This window comes from Stigmatopora argus, chromosome 1 (genome assembly GCF_051989625.1).
Source record: "Stigmatopora argus isolate UIUO_Sarg chromosome 1, RoL_Sarg_1.0, whole genome shotgun sequence".
In the NCBI taxonomy this organism is placed as follows: Eukaryota; Metazoa; Chordata; class Actinopteri; order Syngnathiformes; family Syngnathidae; genus Stigmatopora; species Stigmatopora argus.
Window position 1 is genome coordinate 30,856,943 of NC_135387.1, and position 25,440 is coordinate 30,882,382.

Below are 25,440 nucleotides of genomic sequence, written 5' to 3' on the forward strand. Positions count from 1 at the left end.
AATTTTGGCAAAATTTTCAGAATCCTGACGAAATTCTCCGAATTCTGACGAAATGCTCCGAATTCTCACAAAATTCTCCAAATCCTGACGAATTTCCCCGAAAATCTGACAAAATTCTCCAAATTCTGACAAAATTATCCAAATTCTGATGAATTTCCTCGAAAATCTGACAAAATTCTCAAAATTCCGACAAAATTCTCAAAATTCTGACGAAATTCTCAGAATTCTGTCAAAATTCTCAAAATTCCGACAAAACTCTGAATTCTGACGAAATTCTCCAAATTCTGATGAAATTCCCCGAAAATCTGACGAAATTCTCAGAATTATGTCAAAAATATCCAAATTCTGACGAAATCCCCTGAATTCCGACGAAACTCCGATTCCTGACGAAATTCTCCAAATTCTGACAAAATGCTCCAAATTCTCAATAAATTCTCCGAATTCTCACAAAATTCCCCAAATTCTGACCAAATTCTCCAAATTCCGACAAAACTCCGAATCCTGACGAAATTCTCCGAATTCTGATGAAATTCCCCGAATTCTGTCAAAATTATCAGAATTCTGACAAAATTCCCCAAATTCCGACGAAACTCTCCAAATCCTGACGAAATTCTCAGAATTCTCACGAAATTATCCAAATTCTGACAAAATTCCCAGAATTCCGACGAAAATCTCAAAATTCTGATGAAATTCTTCAAATTCTGTCAAAATTATCCGAATTCTGACGAAATTCCCCAAATTCCGACGAAACTCTCAGAATCCTGACGAAATTATCAGAATTCTCATGAAATTCTGACAAAATTCCCTGAATTCTGTCAAAATTACACTAATTCTGACGAAATTCCCTCAAAATTCTGAGAATTCTCACGAAATTCTCAAAATTCTGACTCCAATCTCGGAATTCATCTCAAAATTCCGTCTTCATTCTGGAAATTCATCCCACAATCCCGACTATCATTTCTGACATCAAAATAAGAATCCCAGTCAGAATTTGGACCAAATTGCGACCGTCTGATCCAAAATGGCGGCCCTTCTCAATTCTTCCCCAGCGTAACCCTCATGTATTCCACAGTAACCCAATCTGGGGGCGTCGTGGGCGGGACTTTCTCAGCAGCTTATTTTTGGGCTAGCGAGCTAGCGTGTCATTAGCGCGTCTGAATTTAGTGGCTGTGATTGCAGGGCCCCGAAGACCAGAAGACCAGAAACCCTCTGACAATAGTCCACTGCTTTCATGTGTCCTGCGGTCAAAGGCTAGCATGTGCGCGCGGTCGCTACGATAGTTAGCCCCACCCACCCCGGCCCACCCCTCCCGCGTTTTTGCCACCGAGGAGGATTGGGGCCCGCCCGAAGAAAGACAGAAATCAAATAGAAACATAAAACACAGCTCATAATATGACCAGGGGGGTGCCGGAGCCTATCCCAGCCAACCAATCGCAGGGCACGAGAGGAGAGACAACACAGTTTAGCATACAGTTAGCCTAGCATACATGTTTTGGACCGCCACACAAATCTACTTTATTATTTTAAAGAGATTTAAGTCATATTAGGAGAAAATAAGATGATATTTAAGTGGTCATATGACTTTCTTTTGAAAATCTGGGAAGTTGTCTTGTCTTTGTATCAAGACAAATCTATTTTAGGTCGAATTGTGAAGAGATTTAAGTCATATTAGGAGAAAAAAAGTTGCGAAATATTGACATTAAGTGGTCATATGATTTTATTTTGAAAATCTGGGAAGTTGTTTTGTCTTTTCATCAAGACAAACCTATTTTAGGTCGAATTTTTAAGAGATTTTAGTTATATTTGGATGAAAAAAGTTGCGAAATGATGACATTTAAGTGGTCATATGATTTTATTTTGAAAATCTGGGAAGTTGTTTTGTCTTTGTATCAAGACAAATCTATTTTAGGTCGAATTTTAAGAGATTTAAGTCATATTTGGATGAAAAAAAGTTGTTAAATTATTATTTAAAAGTCATTTTTTAATCTAATATAGCCAAAAGTTGTTTCATGTGGATACAGACCATAATTATATCGACAAAGACAAAAACAACTCCACAAATTTTTAAAAAAAATAAGTCACATGACCACTTAAAATCATCATTTTACTTCATATTTTCTCCTCATTTGAGTCAAAAATGTCCTAAAAATAGTCCTAAAGTAGATTTATGATCCAATAAAACTCATTTTTATGATTTATTTTGAAAATCTGGGAAGTTGTTTTGTCTTTGAATCAAGACAAATCTACTTTAGTCCTTATTTTTAAGACATTTAAGTCATATTGGAAGAAAAAAATGTCAATTTATGATTTTAAAGTCATTTTTTTAATCTAATATGGCCAAAAAGTAGTTTTTGTGTGGATACAGACCATAATTATATCGACAAATACACAAACAACATCCCAAATTTAAATAAAAAAAAGTCACATGACCACTTAAAATCATAATTTTACCACTTTTTCTCCTTATTTGAGTCAAAAATCCCTAAAAAAATAGTTCTAAAGTAGATTTATGATCCAATAAACTCATTTTTATGATTTATTTTGACATTTTGCACTGCATTTCTCGATTCTAGCGTCTTATTTTAATAGCCGTATTGAGCGGAGATTTAGCCCCGCCCCTCGCTATCTCTCCCCCTCCATTGAGCAATGGGCTTTCTGGGGGGCGTGGCCAAGGAACAGTCACTCACCCAAGGCGCAACGGAGTGTCTTTCTCTCTCACTCCCAACTGTTACTCACCCTCATTCCGGACCTGCGCTTGTGAGGATCTTCGAAAAAAACGGGACTCCGAGGACCAGGACCAGGACCAGGACGGGGGACCATTTGACCAGGACCGGGACCTAAAGGGTCCTTCCGGTTGGAGTGAATGGCCGCGGGAAAAGCGGAGACTTCGTTTTTTGGGGCTTTTTGGGGACATGTAACCGATCGTTTTGGGGATTTTATTTTGGAAGATTGACCTCCAACCTGGAGGGTGGGGGGCAAAAACCACTAAAATAGTGGACTAGGGGATCGGGGTCGACTGAAGATGGATTCGGGACGCACGCGGATCGGATTTTTATTGACGTTTTGCCATGTGTTGATGAGAATCGTGGGACAAGAAGGTGAGTTTTTGGGACGATTTGGACGCTTTTGGTTTAAGTTTTTAGTCCATAAAGTTTGTTTTGGGGGGACGGTTTGGGGAAAAGGAGGATTTGGACTTGGGGTTTTGAAGGGGAAACTTTATTAGTGTCGCGGTTAATTGACGTAAGCATGATTATTTGATAGGGGGTCAAGCGGATCGGTTTATTTTGGTCTTTTAACATCAAATAATTACGTTTAATTTTAAAAATGTGGGATTAAGGGAGTTGCCATTGACGGTTTTGGACGTCCAATTTATGTGGACAGCGATTTTATAGCATTTTTTTTGATGGACTGGTCGCTTTTGGTCAATTATTTAGCGTGAAAGTTTGTTCTTTGCTAACGAGTGGGAAAGAAATTAGGATTTGGACGTTTTTTTGAAGGGGAAACTTTATTAGTGTCGCGGTTAATTGACGTAAGCATGATCATTTAATAGGGGGTCAAGCGGATCGGTTTATTTTGGTCTTTTAGCATAAAATAATTACGTGTAATTTTAAAAATGTGGGATTATGGGAGTTGCCATTGACGGTTTTGGACGTCCAATTTATCTGGACGGCGATTTTATAGCAATTTTTTGATGGAATGGTCGCTTTTGGTCAATTATTTAGCGTAAAAGTTTATTCTTTGCTAACGAGTGGGAAAGAAATGAGGATTTGGACGTTTTTTTGAAGGGGAAACTTTAATAGTGTCGCGGTTAATTGACGTAAGCATGATTATTTGATAGGGGGTCAAGCGGAGCGGTTTATTTTGGTCATTTAACTTAAAATAATTACGTTTAATTTTAAAAATGTGGGATTAAGGGAGTTGCCATTGACGGTTTTGGACGTCCAATTTATGTGGACAGCGATTTTATTGCAATTTTTTGATGGACTGACCGCTTTTGGTCAATTATTTAGCGTAAAAGTTTGTTCTTTGCTAACGAGTGGGAAAGAAATGAGGATTTGGACGTTTTTTTAAGGGGAAACTTTATTGGTATCGTGATTAATTGACAATTTAATAGGAGTGTCAAGCAAATCGGGTTTATTTCTGTCATTTAAAATATGGTTGGACTACAATTTTTATAAAAAAATTGGGATGGATTGACGGAATGCCGGACTGCCCGGTTTTTGGTAAATTATTTAGCCCAAAAGATAATATTTGAAGTCGCTTTTGAGTGGGAAAAAATGAGGATTTGGACTTGTTTTTTTATGGGGAACTTTATTGGTATTGTGGTTAATTGACATAGGCACGAAAATTTGGATTGGATAACTTTATTGATCTGAATAATAGACAAAAAAAACATATTTAATAGGAGCGGTAAACGAAGCGGGTTTATTATAGTTATTAAACTTTAAAAAATCATGTTTAATTTTTAAAAATGGTTTAAATTGGATGTGTTGGGGATTATGGGATGGAATTTGGTGGCTGCCATTGACGGTTTTGGACGTCTAATTTATCTGGACTGCGATTTTATTTTGAATTTTTGATGGATTGACGGACTGGTCGCTTTTAGTCAATTATTTAACCCCAAAAACAACATTTTAAGTCGCTTTTGAGTGGGAAAAATGAGGATTTGGACTTGTTTTTTATGGGAAAACTTTATTGCTATGGCGATTAATTGACATAGGCACGTTAATTTAATAGGAGGGTCAAATTAATTGTGTTTATTTGAGTCAGTAAACATAAAAGTATTACGTTTAATTTATGAAAAAGGAGGATTTGGGCTTGTTTTTTTTATGGGAAACTTTATTGGTATCGCGATTAATCGACGCAAGCATGTTCATTTAATAAATCGTGTTTATTTAAGTCTTTAAACATAAAAGTTTCATGTTGAAGTTTTAAAAATGGTTTAAATTGGATGTGTTGGGGATTAAGGGAGGGAATTTGTTAAATCAATCATGTTGTCATTTTTTAATCAATTTTTCCTGTGTTTTTAGTTCAAAAATCATTTTGTCAAATCTAAAAATATATTTAAAAAAAGTTCAAATAAACATTGTTTTAGATCTATAAAAACGGAATATTCAGGGCTTTTAATCCATAATTGTAAATTTTTAATCAATTTTTTAGTGTTTTTAGTTCAAAAATCCTTTTGTCAAATCTAAAAATATATTTTAAAAAAGCCAAAATAAACATTGTTTTAGATCTATAAAAAACTGAATATTCAGGGATTTTCATCCAGTTCTTTTAATCCATAATTGTCATTTTTTAATCAAATTTTCTGTGTTTTTAGTTCAAAAATCATTTTGTCAAATCTAACATTATATATTGAAAAAAGCTCAAATAAACATTGTTTAGATCTATAAAAAACGGAATATTCAGGTCTTTTAATCCAGTTCTTTTATTCCATTTATTTAAAAAAAATCGAAATATTCTATCTAAAATGGTCCGGCCCACGTGAAATCAAGTCGACGTTAATGCGGCCCGCGAACCAACCCGAGTCTGACACCCTTGATTTAGCGATCGTGTTTATTCAAGTCAGTAAATATTAAAAAAATCACGTTTAATAAAAAAAAATGGTTTAAATTGGATTTGTTGGGGGTTAAGGGAGTTGCCATTGACGGCAATGGACGTCCAATTTATCTGGACTGCGATTTTTAAAACAAAATTGGACGTTTAGCGTTAACAATGGAGCGGAAAGTTTCGGCGATTTTGAACAAATTGGACGACCGTCGATGTTGATGAGTTTGTTTTTAATATTTTAGGGAGATTAATGAACGTTTTTTAATTGGGAAGTGCATTATTTCGATTATTTTTTTGCCATTTATGAAGGGAAAATAAGTAAAAAAGTAAAAATGCAATAAAAGGGATGTTTTTGTTGATATAAGTATGAATTTTATTGTTTAATGTAAAACAAAAAAGCTTTGATATAGCCTGGATTGGATTGGACGTCCATTGGCGTCAATGGTTTTGAAGATTTGACATCCAGTCCTCCCAGTTTAAATGGTTTGGACATCTGTTATTGTCAACGAGTTAAACGGTCGTTAGCAAAATATCTTTTTTAAATGGAGATCAATTAAGCGCGAATTCCCTCGGCTCATTATTAATTAAAATTCATTAAAATTTGATGTGTATTCCATTTTTTAGGGGAAAACCATGCGTTCAATTTTTTTTTTCTTCTATTTTATGGTGATAAATTACAGTTATTATTATTATTATTGACATTCCATTTGACTCTAATTACTATACAGTTCTAAAAAACAATACTTTGTTTATTAAATGATATATTTATTGATTTAAATATGACTGGATTTGTTTTCATAATAATGGTAAAATGTTTATGAAAATAAGGTTTGAAATGGTTTTATCTAAAATGACCGACATTGGAAAGACTTTTGATAATAAAAATTAAATGAAAATAATTGTCTGCCATTGACGGCGATGGACGTCCAATTTTTTTGGACCAATTGGCTGATTTTGAGGCTTTTCTGGGCGACTTCCTGTTGGTTTTGGGGCATTTTGAGGTTCTTTCTGAACTCAGCGGCTGCCATTGAAGGCGCCATTTTGACGGTGAGGGGCCAAAGTGTCCATTTTGGGTCACTTCCTTGTCATTTTAGGGGACTACACGTCACTTCCTGTAGATTTGGGGTCATTTCCTGTTGATTTTGAGGGTCTTTATTGTTCGTTTGTCGCTTTCTGTTGATTTTGGGGCTTTTCCGGGTGACTTCCTGTTGGTTTTAGGGCATTTTGAGGTTCTTTGTGAACGTGACGGCTGCCATTTAAGGTGCCATTTTGACGGCAATGGGCCAAAAAGTTTATTTTGCGTCACTTCCTTGTCATTTTAGGGGACTACACGTCACTTCCTGTAGATTTGAGGTCATTTCTTGTAGATTTGAGGTCATTTCCTGTAGATTTGAGGTCATTTCCTGTAGATTTGAGGTCATTTCCTGTTGATTTGTTGACCTTGTTGTTTGTTTGTCGCTTCCTGCTGATTTTGGGGCTTTTCTGGGTGACTTCCTTTTGGTTTTAGGGCATTTTGAGGTTCTTTCTGAACTCGACGGCGCCATTTTGACAGCGGAACCAACGTACCAATGAGATTGCGGATTGGAAATTGATCACTTGATCACACGACTCAGACACTTTTGGTTTTGCAAAAAATGAAAGCATTTCATTCTGTACTTAAAGCACGACTAAGCTAAAAAATGGCCGTCGAACAGAACCACTGGGCCGGATCGGACCCCATGGCGGGCCACTTTTGGCCCACGGTCCGCACGTTTCACCTCAGTCCGAACTCTCATAAGTCTTGTTGTTCTCTCAGTGAGTTCTGGTCTGGTCTGGTTTGGACACAAAATCAAATGCTACTTACCAAGTGAGTCACCATTGTTGGCGACTGTTAGCTTTTATGGCCGCGCCTCTATTTGTCCATGTTCTTTTCTGGCTGTTTGTGGGTGTGGTTTTACTGCCTGCCGGCCCCGCCCACTCGCTCGCCTTCGTGTTTACTGGCCGCGTACGCGCTGTTGATGCTAGCCAGATGTGGAGCTCTTGGCAGGAACGGGCTCGACCACTGTCGGGGGAGGGGGGAGGATGAACACCCCCGCGCGCACACGCGTGCTAGGTCGTTAACGTAAAAAAAAAACACCAAAGCAAAGTCCGAGTCCGGGTTCGAAAGGACGTATCGAGAACGATCTGGCGAACGGGGTCCAATCTGGGATTTTTACCATTTTAGCCTAGCGTCTGGCGACGTTCCCGTGCTCGACTCCGGCGCCCCGTACGGCTCATTTTTGGAGTCAGTTTCAAATTGGGTCACCGGATCCGATCCAGTCCGCTATTGGTTAAATTGATGGGTAATTTAGCACCATTTCAGATTTCCTATTGTGGATTTCATGGTTTTTGGGGTCAAGGGGGGCGGTCCTATAACAGTTCTGGGGTCCAGGTTCGATCCCAAGTGGGTCCACACGGTGTGGAGTTTGCACGTTCGCCCCCTGGCTTCTGTGGGTTTTCTCCGGGTACTCCCACTTCCCGAAAACACGCATGCTAACCTAATTTAGCACTCCAAATTGTCCCTAGCGATAAGCAATTGTTTTTTTTTGTTTGATTGGGCGCCGCGATTGGTCAGAAACCGATTCTGGGTGTCGCCCATAGTTGGCTCCAGCACCCCCGGTGACCAACATGCAAACAGTCACTCTATATGTAATGTATTTGAGATTATGTGCGTTAAGATATTTTTCAAATGTTTGCATACATGATGATTAGCATTGAAACAATCAGCTTCAAATTATCTTAAAATTATCTTAAAATTATCTTAAAATTAGTTTAAAATTAGCTTCAAATTAGCTTCAAATTAGCTTCAAATTAGCTTCAACTTAGCTTCAAATTAGCTTCAAATTAATTTAAAATTATCTTCAAATTAGCTTCAAATTAGCTTCAAATTAGCTTCAAATTAGCTTCAAATTAGCTTCAAATTACCTTAAAATTAGCTTCAAATTAGCTTCAAATTAGCTTCAAATTAGCTTAAAATTATCTTCAAATTATCTTCAATTTAGCCTCAAATTATCTTCAAATTAGCTTCAAATTATCTTATAATTATCTTAAAATTATCTTAAAATTAGCTAAAAATTATCTTCAAATTAGTTTCAAATTAGTTTCAAATTATCTTAAAATTAGCTTCAAATTAGCTAATGTGCACTTTGATGTGCTTCATTTTGGATTAAATCAATATTTGACAGAGAACTAAAATAGCTTTCAAATAACCTGAAAAAATATGTATATTCATTATTGTCATTTTTAATACCCTTTGTCTTTTACTTTAAAATAAAAATTGGATATTATAATATGAATGAATAGTGAGGCTCGGAAATGTTACTATGCTAGCAATTCCATATTTTTTGGACAATAACGTCACATATCGACAATAAGTGGCGTATTAAATAATTGGATCACAATTTATGACTTTAATTTTAGGAATAAAAAGCAATTTGGGAATGCCGCGATTTAATTAGCAGAAGGTAACCGCGGCGAGAGCGCCTCATTTGCATATTTATCGAGTGGGCGGTCCCTCTGCCGAACCTTTATGAGACCCCGCCCCCTCCCCGGCTCGTCTGTTTCTCAAACGCCCGAAATAGACGAGATCTTTAACGCGGCTTAATTTTAACGGCGGCTAGCTTAGCGCTCGCCGGCGCGGAATGGATTTATTGGCATTTCAAAGAAGGGGGCGGAGTCTAACATTCTGTTTGCAGTTTGCATTTTCTCTCTGGGCCTACGTGGCTTTTCTCCGGGTACTCCAGTTTCCTCCCACATCCCTAAAAACTCGCATGCTAGGCTAATTTAGCACTCTGATTTATCCCTAGATATTAGCGTTAGCCTGAACGATTGACCTTTGTGTCCTCGTGCCTTGCGATTGGCTGGGAATTAATTCGGGCTCAAGCACCCCCGCGACCTTTTTTGAGGACGAAATGAATATATGTGTGAAATTAAAGAGGAAAATGATAAGAAAATTATTAATCAAGTAAGTCATTAAAATTAATATGAGTGGAAAAAGTGGTTAGCGTGTCGGCCTAACGGATGCAAGGTCGAGGGTTCGATTCCAGGTCTGTAAATTCCTGTTTGTATTTTGTGTATTCTCTCTGTGCCTTGCCTGGGCGGGTTTTCTCCGGGTACTCTAGTTCCCATTGTGCCTTCTGATTGGCTGTCAATCCATTCGGGACATCCACCACCAGTTGGCCGGAATTGGCTCTAGCACCCCCGCGACCCTTTTCAGTATGAAAGTTTCCTTGTAGTTTGCATGCATGCTCTCTCTGTACCCGCGTGGTTTTTCTCTGGGTACTCCAGTTTCCTTTCTTAGTTGGCTGGAATTGGCTCAAGCACCCCCGCGAGCTTTTTTGAGAATGAGACAAATATGTATGTATGCAAAAAAAAGCAAAAAGATGATTTTATCAAGTCATTTAAATGAATATGTGGAGAAGTGGTTTGTGCCTCGGCCTCACAGTTCCGAGGTCGAGGGTTCGATTCCAGGTCAAGCACCCCCGCGACCCTTTTCAGTATAAAATGAATATGTAAGTATGCAAAAAATAAAACAAAAAAAATTAAAAAGAGTATTTATCAAGTCATTAAAATGAATAAGTGGGCAAGCGGTTAGCCCCTCGGCCTCGCAGTTCCCAGGTCGAGGGTTCGATTCCTGGTCCAGAACTTTCTGTTTGCATGTTCTCCCTGTGCATGCTAGGCTAATTTAGCACTCTGAATTATCCCTAGCTATGAGCGTTAAGTGTGACAAGTGTTTAGCGCGTCGGCCTCGCAGTTCCAAGGTCGAGGGTTCGAACCCAGGTCCAGAACTTCCTGCGCGTTTTCCCCTGGGCTCGCGTGCATTTTCTCGGGGTATTCCGCTTTGCTCTAACATGACAAACACGCCCTCTGCTCTAGTGATACACGACACCCCGCTCGGGTCGTGTTTGGGTTGCGTGTCGGCAATGACCCCCCCCTTAAGCCGCCTCCCCCCACGGGCCATCTGTTTACCCGATTGATCGATGTAAGGGCCAATCACAAGCGAGCGTGCTTTTCTTCCTTCTTACAGGGAACAAAATGTCTTTTGAAGGCGACTCGCCACCCACAAAAAAGCGATTGGTCGCCGTCAATAGCATTGCATTTTTTGGGGGGGGGGTGCCGGATGCGCATTCCTGCGGGTTGTCGATTTCTCTTAAAAAAACACCCCGAACTTTTATTAGCAGATGACTGTATTGTTTTATTTTGTAAGAGTATATTTTACAAGTAACGCTGTTTTAGATTTAAGGTTGACGAATGACAATGTCGGTCTGGTTATGATTATGATTTTTTTTTTTTTTTTTTCAATGTCGTATCGTCTGCTGCTTGCTCATTGGTTGCCAGTGATGGCGAGGGATGTCCAAGACATGTAAAGCGGGAGGGATGGCAGCGATGGAATACTGTTCTGAGATTAAAGTCATGTTAGAGGAATAAAAAATTAGATTCGATTAGATAATTTTATTCATCGTGTATTTGGGAAATTTCATTGTCACAGTAACAAGAGGGTGACAATACAGACAGATATTGTAGACATAAATAAAAAGGTCATAAATTAATTAATACACAAATAAATACATAAATAAATATGTAAAGAAATACCTAAATATATATACAAATAAATAAATAAATACACAAATAAATAAATGAATATAAAAATAAATGAATACTGAACTAAATATACAAATAAATACATAAATAAATACACAAACAAATAGATACCTAAATAAATAAATACACAAATACCTAAATAAATACATAAATAAATAAATGAATATATAAATAAATACCTAAATAAATACACATAAATACCTAAATAAATACACAAATAAATACCTAAATAAATACACAAATAAATACATAAATAAATACCTGAATAATACACAAATAAATACATAAATAAATACCTGAATCATTCACAAATAAATACATAAATAAATACCTGAATAATACACAAATAAATACCTTAATAAATACCTAAATAAATACCTGAATAAATACCTGAATAATACACAAATAAATACATAAATGAATATATAAATAAATACACAAATAAATAAATAAATGTATATATAAATAAATAAATGCACACCTAAATAAATACACAAATAAATACCTAAATAAATATCTAAATAAATACCTAAATAAAAACACAAATAAATACTTAAATAAATATTTAAATAAATACATGAATCTATAAAGAAATATATGATATGATGATGATAGGATTCAAAAATTGACAGTTTGGACTTTAGTGACATAAGGTCTGTATCACTACAAAACTACTTTTGGCCTAATATTTTTTTTAGATTAAATCCATATTAAAAGAAAACAAATCTTAAAATGACAATATATTTTGACTTGAACAAAGATAAAGTTATTTCTGTCTCTTCTTTGGCCGTGATGCCAAGTGAAAATGGCGCCAAGTCAAAACGCCATTTTTTGCGGCGAGCCAACGCCAACCACGTTGAGCTGAAGCGCTGCTCCGGCGCCCTCTGGTTCCTTTCCCTGCCTCCCTCACTCTGGGTGATAGCGCTTTTTAATTAAGGTGAGGGGCGTTGGGAAGACTTATCAGCACCCCCCACCCCCCCCACACACACCCACACACACACACACACACACACACAACACACACACATTTTCATAGCGACGTTGCCAGATAAGAAAGCGGCCCCCCATGCAGACATATGCACATTTTGACTGATAATGAAGATAAAGGCGGAGACGTCTGGATCCCGATGCCTATGCATGGGAGTGTGCCTGCCACTGGTTATGTGACGACGCCATTTTGGCTCCAGACACCACCTTGGCTGATATTTGAAGTGGTTAGGGTTTAAATTGATGATTGGAATTGAGCAAAAAATAAAAAATAAATAATTGTTAAGTCATTGGCTGCCATTGACGGCGATACGCGTCCAATCTGTTTTGATTGGGAGGGTTGGTAGTCAACAAATTTTCGGTTTGAAATTATTCCACTTACATTTGATAAATGGAGGCTCAAAATTGTATGCAAAAAACATTTTTTTAAAGTTTCAATTCATTGTTTGCCATTGACGGCAATAGACGTCCAATCTGTTTTGGTTGGGAGGGATGGCAGCAACACATTTTTGGTTTGAAATTATTCCACTTCCATTTTATAAATAGAGGATAAGAATTGTATGCAAAAATATATATTTAAAAAAATGTATTAAGTCAATGGCTGCCATTGACGGCGATAGGCGTCCAATCTGTTTTGATTGTGAGGGATGGCAGCCAGCAAATTTTTGGTTTGAAATTATTCCACTTCAATTTGATAAATAGAGGATAAGAATCGTATGCAAAAAAATATATATTTAAAAAAAATGTATTAAGTCATTGGCTGCCATTGACGGCGATAGACGTCCAATCCGTTTTTAATGGGAGGGTTGGCAGTCAGCAAATTTTCGGTTTGAAATCCTTCCACTTTTGTTTGATGAATAGAGGATCAGAATCATATGCAAAAAAATAATATTTAAAAAAAAATTCCATTATTTTTTGCCATTGACGGCGATAGGCGTCCAATCTGTTTTGATTGGGAGGGTTGGTAGTCAGCAAATTTTCAGTTTGAAATCATTCCACTTTTGTTTGATAAATAGAGGATAAGAATCATATGCAAAAAAAAATATTTAAAAAAAAAAATTTCAATTCATTGTTTGCCATTGACGGCAATAGATGTCCAATCTGTTTTGTTTGGGAGGGCTGGCAGCCAGCAAATTTTCGGTTTGAAATCCTTCCACTTCCATTTCATAGATAGAGGATCTTAATTGTATGGGGAAAAACATATATTTTTTAAATGCACTTTTTAATTTTTTTAATATTTCAATTAATCATTTGCCATTGACGGCGATAGACGTCCAATTTATTTTGCCTGGCAACAATCGTTGGCTTTGAAATTCTTACACTTGTTTTTTTGTTGAAGAGCAGATAAAAAAATCATATTTAAAATATATATATATATATATTTTTTTTTTTTTTTTTTTTGCTTTTCATTGGTTGCTATTGACGGCGATAGATGTCCAATCCGTTTTGATTGGGAGGGTTAGCAGGAAACGTTCGGTTTGAAATGGACAGCCAATTAAATGTGTCGAAAAGAGGATCAGAATCATATGCAAAAATATTCTTTTTTAAAATATTAATTCATTGGTTGCCATTGACGGCAATAGACGTCCAATTCATTTTTCAGATTGATTGGTTTAAAATTTTAAAGAAAAGATTGGAATTGCCTTTTTTGTTCAGTTTCCTCGTCGACGACATCCGTCTTTCCCGCCGTCCAATCGGAGGGCTCCAGACGCCATCATTAAAAAAAAAATCTGTGTCCAATTAACTTTTGGAGGAGATTGAAAACGCCAAAGTCATTTGGAGTTAAAACAAACCAGATTGGCTGCTTTTTCAAGCTTTTTCAAGCTTTTTATGACATTTTTCGGACATAAACGGCAACATTCGACACTCACTGGCAGTCAACTACTGTACTAGTAGGTGTCCAAGCCATTTGTAATGGGGATTTGGCAGCAAATTTGTGTTTATTTTTTTCGTTGCCATCCCTCCCGCTCCAAATAGTTTAGTCTAAAAGATAGATAAAAAATAGTCTAAAATGAGTTAAACAGTCGAGTAATTACTGTACTAGTAGATGTCCAATCCATTTGGAGTGGGAAGTTGGCAGCAAATTTTTGTTGATTTTTTTCGTTGCCATGCCTGCCGTTCCAAAAAGATTGGACGTCTAGCGCCACCTTTGGCAAAAATGAGTTAATCAGTCAAGTAATTACAGTAGTAGTAGATGTCCAATCCATTTGTAGTAGGAATTTGGCACCAAATTTTTGTTTATTTTTTCGTTGCCATCCCTCCCGCGCCTAATAGATTGGACGTCTGACGCCGCCATTGGCAAAAATGAGTTAACTAGTCAAGTAATTACTAAACTAGTAGACGTCCAATCCATTTGGAGTGGGAAACTGGCCCCGAATGATCATTTTTGTTGGTTGCCAACCCTCCATCTCCAAATAGATTGGACGTCTAGCGCCACCTTTGGGAAAAATTTGTTAAGCAGTCAAGTCATTACTGTATACTAGTAGATGTTCGATCCATTTGTAGCGATAGGATGGCAGCAAAAGATCATTTGTTTGTTCGTTGCCAACCCTCCTTCTCCAAATAGATTGGACGTCAGGCGCCACCTTTGGCAAAAATGAGTTAAGCAAAGCAGTCAAGTAATTACTGTACCAGTAGATGTCCAATCTATTTGGAGTGGCAAACTGGCACCAAACTATCATTTGTTTGTTCACTGCCATCTCCAAATAGATTGGACTTCTAGCACCAACATTGGCAAACATGAGCTAAGCAGTCAAGTCATTACTTTACTCGTAAATGTCCAACCCATTTATAGAGGTAATCTGGCAGTAGATGATTGTTTGTTTGTTTGTTGCCACTTGTCCCACTCCAAATAAATTGGACGTCTATTGGCAGACATGAGCAGTCGAGTCATAACTTGCCGTCATTTACAGAAAAACAAATTATGCAATTTTTTTTTTAAATGGGCGGAGCAAAGCGGCGAAGCTGAGTGCCTCCCCCCCTAGGGAAGTCCCGCCCCACCCCGCCAGACAGCCCGTCTGCGTGTCACTTCCTGTCTGCGCCATTGGCGAGCGATTGTTCCCGGGAGAGCGCGATAGGATCGGAGAATGTGTGCTAATGTTTGCCGATCGCGTTGCTAACGATTAGCGAGGACGATTAGCGTCGGAGAAAGTGCCCCGGGGGGAACGGAGCGAACGGGGCGATAATAGCGCGGGCGGGCGTGGAAGGGCCGGCGTAGGAAAGCGAGTTTTATTCGCCACGTAAAGGTTTTTCTCAATTTTCTCCAAAATGGCGGCCTCCATCGCGTCGCAGTTTCACAAACAGGAAACCGAAGAATACGTTTATAATTTGACATAGTGGGCTAGAATTATGCTGATTTGATTTAAAAATGTTTTTTTTGTTGACTAATGGCTCCTATGGGTCGTTTTTGGGTCACTTCCTGTTGTTATTATGTCACTTCCGGGTGGCTTTTTAAGGGTTTTGGGGTCCTTTGCTATTCATTTTTGGGGCATTTTTTTAAAGATACTTCCTTGTTAGCTCATTGGCTGCTATTGTAGGGACGAGACGTCCAATCCATTTGGACTGTGAGCGTCTAGACGTCGGCCTCACAGCTCTGGGGTTCTGGGTTCAAATCCGGGTTCGGACCTTTATGTGTGGACTTTTCATGTTCGCCCCGAGCCTGTGTGGGTTTTTTCCGGGTACTCCGGTTTCTTCCCACAATCCCCAAAACATGCATGCTAGGCTAATTGTATGCTAACTTGTTCCTAGCTACGAGTGATTGGTTGTTTGTCTTGGCTGGCGCTAGCCACCAATTCAGGGTGTCTTTAATGCTAACGCACGCTAATGCTAAATCAAGTTTTCTCTATCGCTTACTGTCTCGCTAATGCTAATACAAGCTTTCTCTAGCTTAAACTCTCTGTAACTCCCTTTTGCTCCAATCATCTCTGACCCTCTTTAATGCTAATGGACGCTAACGCTAAATCATGTTTCTCTATCGCTAACTCCCTCGCTAATGCTAACACTAGCTTTCTCTAGCTTAAACTCTCTGTAACTCCCTTTGCTCCAATCGTCTCTAACACTCTTTAATGCGAACGCTAAATCTAGTTTTCTCTATCGCTAACTATCTCGCTAATACTAGCTTTCGGTAGCTTAAACTCTCTGTAACTTCCTCTTGCTCCAATTGTTTCTGACACTCTTTAATGCTAACGCATGCTAACACTAAATCTAGTTTTCTCTATCGCTAACTATCTCGCTAATACTAGCTTTCGCTAGCTTAAACTCTCTGTAACTTCTTCTTGCTCCAATCGTTTCTGACACTCTTTAATGCTAACGCACGCTAACACTAAATCTAGTTTAATCTCTCGCTAACTCTCTCGCTAATGCTAACACTAGCTTTTTCCAGCTCTCTGACACTTGAATGCTAATGCCCGCTAACACTAAATCTAGTTTTCTCTATCGCTAACTCTCTCGCTAATGCTAACACTAGTTTTCTCTAGCTTAAACTTTCTGTAACTCCCTCTTGCTCCAATCATCTCTGACACTCTTTAATGCTAACGCACGCTAATGCACGCTAACACTAAATCTAGTTTTCTCTATTGCCAACTCTCTCGCTAATGCTAACACTAGCTTTCTCTAGCTTAAACTCTGTAACTTCCTCTTGCTCCAAACATCTATGACCCCCTTTAATGCTAACGCTAAATCGTATTTTCTCACTCGCTAACTCTCTCGCTAAAGCTAACAACTAGCTTTATCTAGCTCAAACTCTCTGTAACTTCCTCTCGCTCCAATCATCTCTGACCCTCATTAATGCTAACGCAAAATTGCATATTCTCTATCGCTAACTCTCTCGCTAATGCTAACAACTAGCTTTATCTAGCTCAAACTCTGTAACTTCCTCTCGCTCCAATCATCTCTAACCCTCTTTAATGCTAATGCTAAATCGAATTTTCTCTATCGCTATCCCTCTTGCTAATGTTAACACTAGCTTTCTGTTGCTTAAACTCTCTGTAACTCCCTCTTGCTCCAATCATCTCTGACAATCTTTAATGCTAACGCACGCTAACACTAAATCGCCTTTTCCCTATTGCTAACTCCCTCGCTAATGCTAACACTAGCTTTCCCGAGCTCAAACTCACTCCCTTTTACTCCAATCATCTCTGCCCCTCTTTAATGCTAACTCACTCTCATGCTAACTCCAATTTTTCTCTAATGCTAACTCTCTAACGCTAACAGCAACTCTGTAAAACTCTGTCTCACTCTCTTTAATGCCAAATTAAGTTCTCAACGTTCTCTTTTAAACGCTAACTCTCTCTAATGCTAACACTAGCTTCCTCTCTAACTCAAGTTTGCGCCAATTTTCTGGCCGCGGGTGCGAACCTCTCTTAAACCTTTGTTTGTGTGTTTGGACAGCCCCGGCGTGTCGAGGTATCCTGGACGCCAGCGAGGCCGGATACATCACCTCCCCCGGGTACCCCCTGGAATACCCGCCCCACCAGAACTGCCAGTGGGTGATCACGGCGCCCGAGCCCTCGCAGCGGATCGTGCTCAACTTCAACCCGCATTTTGAGATCGAGCGGCTGGATTGCAAGTAAGAGCAACTGGGAGGACTGGATATCAATGGTCCTTCCGGTCTTGAATTTGAATCAACAGGAAGTGACCAAAAATGCCCCAAAATCTATAGAAAGTAACTGAAAATCAACAGGAAGTGACCAAAAAATGCCCCAAAATGAATAAAGTCATTGAAATTAAACAGGAAGTGAGCAGAAATTGCCCCAAAATCGATCAAAAGTAACTGAAAATCAACAGGAAGTGACCAGAAAATGCCCCAAAATGAATCGGAAGTAACCGAGAATCAACAGGAAGTGACCAAAATTGCCCCAAAATGAATTAAAAAACTGAAAACAAACAGGAAGTGACCAGAAAATGCCCCAAAATCAGTAGGAAGTAACCGAGATTCAACAGGAAGTGACCAAAAAATGCCCCAAAATGAATAGTCATTGAAAATAAACAGGAAGTGACCAAAATTGCCCCAAAATGAATGAAATAACTGAAAACAAACAGGAAGTGACCAGAAAATGCCCCAAAATCAATAGGAAGTAACCGAAAATCAACAGGAAGTGACCAAAAAATGCCCCAAAATGAATAAAGTCATTGAAAATAAACAGGAAGTGACCAAAATTGCCCCAAAATGAATGAAATACCTGAAAACAAACAGGAAGTGACCAGAAAATGCCACAACATCAATAGGAAGTAACCGAAAATAAACAGGAAGTGACCAGAAAATTCAACGCCCATCGCGCGAGGATGCTAACGGTCTAGCCTGGACTATCCGGGAAGAAAAAAGATCAGGAACCAACTTTAGTACGAAATTCGGGACTCCGAATGCGGCGTGGTTAGCATGTGCGCCTCGCAGTTTTGAGATCGAGGGTTTAATCCCCAAAACTTGCACGCTAGGCTAATTGTACGCGCTAAATTGGGCGTAAATATGTGGGTGAATGATCTTTTGTCTCACCGTTTCCTGCGACAAATTCGGGTTGTCAGCTCTAGCACCCCCCGCGACCCTCATGAGGATTGACAAACATGGCTGACATGTGACATTAGCCTGAGCGATGCTAGCTCATGATGATTTGGCGGTGTTTTTAAGTCACTTCCTGCTGGATTTGGGTCACTTCTGGTACATTCTGAGGTCACTTCCTGTCTATCAATTATTGATCTTTTGAATTTGAATTAGAGTTTTAATTTTCATGTGCTAAAGTTTACTTAAAATGGTGAAATGAGTAAATAGCAGAAGCGTCAAAATTGATTAAATCATTTTTAAAAATGGTTTAATAAATAGAATGATTTTTAATTGACTTTAATGTGATTGGATGGGAAGTTGCCCCTACCAAGATGGCCGCCTTGAGGCCCGTAAAGATATTTCCATTCTTCTTGTGAACTTTCCAATCTGACGCAACGGATTGGACATCTAGCGCCGTCATTGCCGGTTAAAATCGGCAACGGGCAAACTTTGGCTGATAAACAAACGTATTTTAGCGTTAGCAAAAGTAGCATAGCAACATTGTCCTTTTTTTGACTTGGAGAGAATTTGACTGTTTTTTTTTTTGCTATCCTCGCGTTAGCCTGAGGCTCGAACGCACGCACGGACGGACGGAGACGTTCTCGCCCGCCCTCTGCCGCACACCCACGCAATTGCCGTCCCTCGGGAGGTGTTAGCGCGCTAGCGTGGGCGCTAAACATGTCCGCCGGCGTGGAAGTTATACTCCGACTAGCACAAAATTGATCCAACATGAAGTCGGAGTAGCCCAGATTTTGCACAATACACAAGAAAAGGGTGACTATTGACGCCGCGTGAATGTTGCCCCTACCAAGATGGCCGCCCGGAGGCCAAGATTAAGTCATTTTCATGCTTCTGCCTTGACATTAAATGAGGGTGTTTTTAATCGTCGCTGGCATATATTTGGGGATTTTTTTTTCCATTTTGGGACATTCTTGGGCTACTTCCTGTTCATTTGGGATCATTTCCTGTTGATTTGGTCACTCCCTTTTTGAAAATGGGACATTTCCAGATCACTTCCTCTTGATTTTGGCTCACTCTGATGGTTTGGGGACATTAACAGGTCACTTCCTGTACATTTGAGTTCATTTCCTGTTGTGGTTAGGGGGAGTTCTGGGTCACTTCCTGTACAATTCAGTTCATTTCCTGTTATACTATAATAATAATAAAAAAATAAAAATAATAATAATAATAGTTAATTCAAAATCATTAGACAATGAAATTATTTTGGCCAAATATTAATATTTTTTAAAAATTAAAAATAAGTAAACATTTTTTTTAATTTACTATTTTTTTAAATTATAGATTTTATTATTTTCAGCTGTATATTTCATAATTTCATTTTCTACATGTTGTATGGTTTAGCAATGCTATTTTGTACAAATTATTTGTTTACAATTTGTCTGGCATTTGAATCAGGGAAAAAATCGGAGAAAATATATAATAATACAAATAATTAATAAAAAATCATTAGACAATAAAATTATTTTGGCCAAAACAAATTATTTTATTAAAAAAATGAAATAAATCAGTAAACAAATATATTTTAAATGTAGAATTTAAAATAAATAAATAAATATTTTAGATTTGATTATTTTCAGCTGTTGGTATACTTCATAATTTCATTTTCTACATGTTGTATGTTTTAGAACCAAAATATATAATAATAAAAATAATTAATTAAAAATCATTAGACAATGAAATTATTTTGGCCAAATATGAAGATTTTTAAAAAAATTAAAAATAAGTAAACTTTTTTTTAAAATTTACTATTTAAAATATTTTTTTATTTATTTTAGATGTTATTATTTTCAGCTGTATACTTGATCATTTCATTTTCTACATGTTGTATGTTTTAGCAAATGCTATCTTAATGCTAATTTTAATGCACTAGATCCATTTTAACCTGAGAAAATCTATCCTCATAATAATGATTCCCGCATATAATTAGTCGTGCTTAAGCCGTCCGACTATTTTCCCACGCATTTTTTCATAAATTGGCGAACCTCACCTCATTTTTGCTCCCCAATGACTGAGAAAATCGGCCAATCGATTGGCTTCCTCGCTTTTTTTTCACGTGGAAACAAACGATCCAATTTGCACCTCCATTTTTTTCGCCCCGGGCTTAAACGGCTAACGATGCGCGTTACGACTCGTGCGGACGCCATCTTCGATACGCGTCTTCTGCTCCGAATCGGCGGTCGATGATCGGGAGTGGACGCCAGAGTGGGCGGGGCTAATTCTCCTTACAAATTCATCTTAAAAAAAGCGAAAGAAAAAAAATTATTCACTGGCCTGACGGTTTTGGGTTCTGGTTTCGATTCCAAGTCAGTCCTCACTGTGTGGAATTGGCGTGTTCTCCTTGGGCTTGTGTGGATTTTCTCTGGGTACTCCCCTTTCTTCCTAAAACCCGCAAAACGTGCATGCTAGGCTAATTTAAGACTCTATGTAGTCCCTCCCTATGCGGGATTGGTAGTTTCTCTCATCGGGCCCTGTGATTGGCTCTTCACCAATTCAGGGTGTCAACTGGAATAGGCTCCAGCACCCCCTATGCGATCTTAACGGTTCAGAGGAATGAAAAAAATGTGATTATATATAAATATTTTTTTGTAAGCATTTTATTGGTGGGCGGCACGGTGGTTGAGTGGTTAGCTTGGCGGACTCACTGTTCTGAAATTTTGGGTTCGATTCCAGGTTTGGACCTTCGTGTATGGAGTTGGGGTGTTCTCCCTGGGCTTGTATGAGTTTTCTCGGGGTCCCAAAAAATGTGCATGCTAATGCTAGGCTAATTGATCACTTTTAATTGTGCCTTGCTATAATTGGTCATCCTTTGTCTCCTTTTGCCATGTGATTGGCTGGCTACCCATTCATAGTGTTCTTTGCCCGGTGCCTGTAGATAGCTGGGATTAGCTTCAGCACCCCCCGCGAGCCATGCGGTTCGGAAAATGAATGAAAAAATGAAGGGTTGCATCTTTATTTTTAAAAATATTTTTTTTATTTTTTTGGTTAGCATGTCTGGCTCACCATTCTTGGGTCGAGGGTTCGATCCCGGGGGGATTGCGTGGGTTTTCTCCAGGTACTCCGTTAGCTGGGATTAGCTTCAGCACCCCCGCGACGCATGCGGTTCGGAAAATGAATGAAAAAATGAAGGGTTGCATCTTTATTTAAAAAAAAATATTTTCAATTTTTTGGTTAGCATGTCTGGCTCACCATTCTTGGGTCGAGGGTTCAATCCCAGGGGGATTGCGTGGGCTTTCTCCGGGTACTCTGTTAGCTTCAGCACCCCCGCGACCCATGTGGTTCGGAAAATGAATGAAAAAATGAATGGTTGCATCTTTATTTTTAAAAATATTTAAAAAAAATTGGTTAGCATGTCTGGCTCACCATTCTTGGGTTGAGGGTTCGATCTCGAGGGTATTGCGTGGGTTTTCTCCGGGTACTCTGTTAGCTGGGATGAGCTTCAGCACCCCCGCAACGCATGCGGTTCAGAAAATGAATGAAAAAATGAATGGTTGCATCTTTATTTCCCAAAAATATATTTTCAATTTTTTGGGTTAGCATGTCTGGCTCACCGTTCTTGGGTCGAGGGTTCGATCCCGGGGGGGAGTCTCACCGTGGGTTTTCTCCGGGTACTCCGCTTTCCACCAAAACCTAAAAAAAACATGCTTGCTAGGCTAATTTACCACTCAAAATTGCGTCTAGCTATGAGTGATTGGCTCTTTGTCTCATAGTGCCCTGCCATTGGCTAGCCAGCCGTTCAGGGAAGAGGCGGGGCTTATGAGAGCGATGGGATTTTAGCGCGGGCGTCCTGGAATGCGTTGAAGTGCGCGTCAAACGCTCATGCATGAATTCATCGTCGGCTAAGCGCGGCGCTCGATAATCACATCTGAGGAAGACGCTCTCGCGCGCTAACGCTAATCCGCCACGGCGCAGCGCGAGGCGGCACGACGGGAGAAGGAGGGGCGGCGGACAACAGAGACCCACTTGAAAATCAATTAAAAGCTAATTAGCCTCTTCACGGGCCTTTTATTCGCGGCAAATTGGGCCGCCAACGTCGTCCATGTTTTGCGCTTTGAAACGGCACTATTATATTATATCTAGGATATTATATTCAGCGCTCATCGCTCGTTTAGATCATCGTAACTTCTTGGTTTGGACGGTTAACGCCGTCAATGGCAGAGAAAGAGTTGAAGCAGACGTTGATAGAATAATAATATTGTTTATTCTTCAATAAAAGTTGTTGTTTTAAAAAAATAAAGAGCAAAAACGTCATTTGAAAGCTTGTATGTATTGTAGAAAATGAAATGGGTGAGAAACCAGACGCCATTTTGCCAGTTCGAGCCCATTCAAAGACGTTGATTTGATCCAAAATGGCGTCGTCAACAAAGTGCTTAGTTTAGATCAGCGAAACCTCTCGCTTTGGACGGTTAACGCCGTCAATGGCAAAGAAAGAGTTGAAGCAGACGTTGATAGAATAATAATATTGTTTATTCTTCAATAAAAAGTTGTTGTTTTAAAAAATATAAAGCCTAACGTAAGCTTGTTATTGTAGAATATGAAATGGGTGAGAAACCGGACGCCATTTTGGTTCTCTGCCAATTCGAGCCCATTCAATAACGTTGATTTAATCTATAATGGCGTCATCAACAAAGTGCTCAAGTTTCCATAGTTGAAACCACAATTTCAAAATAGTTGTCATTTAAACGCCTTTTAGTGAAGAATCAGTAAGACAAACTGTTTATATTGAACATGACGATGTTTATTTTGAAGGCTTGACCGGAAGTACGTACGCTTAGCCGCGAAACCTCAAATTTCCAGTCGTTCCAAAAAGTACACTTTTTTTCCTCCCCCATGTATTGTCCGTAGTACATTTTTATTATTTTTCGCACCATTTCCAAATATGTCAACGAGCAACTTATCATATTCAAAGTATCATCTTTCAACCGTGACCATTTAATTTTGCAGAAAACAAACTTAAGAGGTTAGTACAACTATACAATGTATTTCGCCATTAGCCTCAATGCTAACGCTGCGCAGTGTGTAATATACACGTATATTCTTGTTTTTTATGCCCAAGGTTTAGCTATACGATATGTTTATGACCAATAAACATCTTTGTAAGGTTGGACAAGGTTTACATTTACCAGTCAGACAAATGCAATTATATTTTTATCGTTTGCTTCAGGGCAATAAAAACTGAGCAGCGGGCCGTATTTACGACTGAACTAATTGCTTTACGTCTGTCGCGAAGTCACGTTGCTAATATTATCACGCACACAAAATGTGTTTACAGAAAAGAGAATAAGTAACGGTAAACAGTTAATTCGGCGCAACTGTAACTAATTAGATGTTAATCTTGCTTCCGTACATCGTGTCATGTGATGATGACAAGCGGTTGACTGTTTGTTCGCACACAGAGTCGATTTTGCTCTTTTCTTAGACGTTGACCCACTTTTATTAACGGCGAAAGTCATACAAAGTTTAAAAATGGTCGTGTTACCGTGGGAAAAGATTGATTTGGTATGAATTAAATTGATAATGGGGTCATTCTGAACAGTACGTCATTCAAACTGGGAGGACTGGCTATGAATGGTCCAATGTCTGGATTAGAAGGCCTGCACCATCAAAGATGCTGAGCTAACAGGAAGTGACCAGAAAATACCCCAAAAATGAATAGGAAGTAACTGAAAATCAACAGGAAGTGACCAGAAAATGCCCCAGAATCAATAGGAAGTAACCAAAAATCAACAGGAAGTGACCAAAAATGCCCAAAATTAATAGGAAGTAACTGAAAATCAACAGGAAGTGACAAAAAATGCTTCAAAATGAAGAAAGTAATTGAAAATAAACAGGAAATGACCAGAAAATGCCCCAAAATGAATAGGAAGTAACTGAAAATCAACAGGATGTGACAAAAAATGCCCCAAAATGAATAAAGTAATTGTAAATAAACAGGAAGTGACCAAAATGCTCCAAAATGAATAATGTAACTGAAAATAAACAGGAAGTGAGCAGAAAATGCCCCAAATCAATGGGAAGTAACCGAGAATCAACAGGAAGTGACCAGAAAATGCCCCAAAATCAATAGGAACTTACCGAGAATCAACAGGAAATGACCAAAAATTCTTCAAAATGAATAAAGTAATTGAAAATAAACAGGAAGTGAGCAGAAAATGCCCCAAAATTAATAGGAAGTAACAGAAAATCAACAGGAAGTGACTAAAAATGCCCCAAAATGAATAAAGTAATTGAAAATAAACAGGAAGTGACCAGAAAATGTCCCAAAATGAATAAAGTAACTGAAAATCAACAGGAAGTGACCAGAAAATGCCCCAAAATCCATAGGAAGTAACCGAGAATCAACAGGAAGTGACCAGAAAATGCCCCAAAATCAATAGGAATAACTCAAAACCAACAGGAAGTGACCAGAAAATGCCCCTAAATGAATAGGAAGTAACCAAAAATCAACGGGAAGTGACCAAAAATGCCCCAAAATGAATAAAGTAATTGAAAATAAACCGGATGTGAGCAGAAAGGGCCCCAAATTGAATAGAAAGTAACTGAAATATCAACAGGAAGTGACCAGTAATGCCCCAAAATCAATAGGAAGTACCGAGAATCAACAGGAAGTGACCAGAAAATGCCCCAAAATGAATAGGAATAACTCAAAATCAACAGGAAGTGACCAGAAAATGCCCCAAAATCAATGGGAAGTAACCGAGAATCAACAGGAAGTGACCAAAAGTGCC

The 25,440-nt window shown here is 38.6% G+C and overlaps 1 protein-coding gene across 4 annotated transcripts in view; it reads left to right on the forward strand.

Annotated features, from left to right (window-relative positions):
- Positions 1-2,713: 2,713 nt before the first annotated feature.
- Positions 2,714-25,440, forward strand: part of nrp2a (neuropilin 2a) — a 62,168-nt gene continuing 39,441 nt past the window's right edge. For all 4 annotated transcript variants that reach the window (XM_077616691.1, XM_077616700.1, XM_077616709.1 and 1 more), the window contains exons 1-2: positions 2,714-3,098; positions 17,548-17,725. In XM_077616691.1, the coding sequence (XP_077472817.1) occupies positions 3,023-3,098; positions 17,548-17,725 (254 nt within the window). In that variant the 5' untranslated portion in view covers positions 2,714-3,022. The remainder of the gene's footprint in view (positions 3,099-17,547; positions 17,726-25,440) is intronic.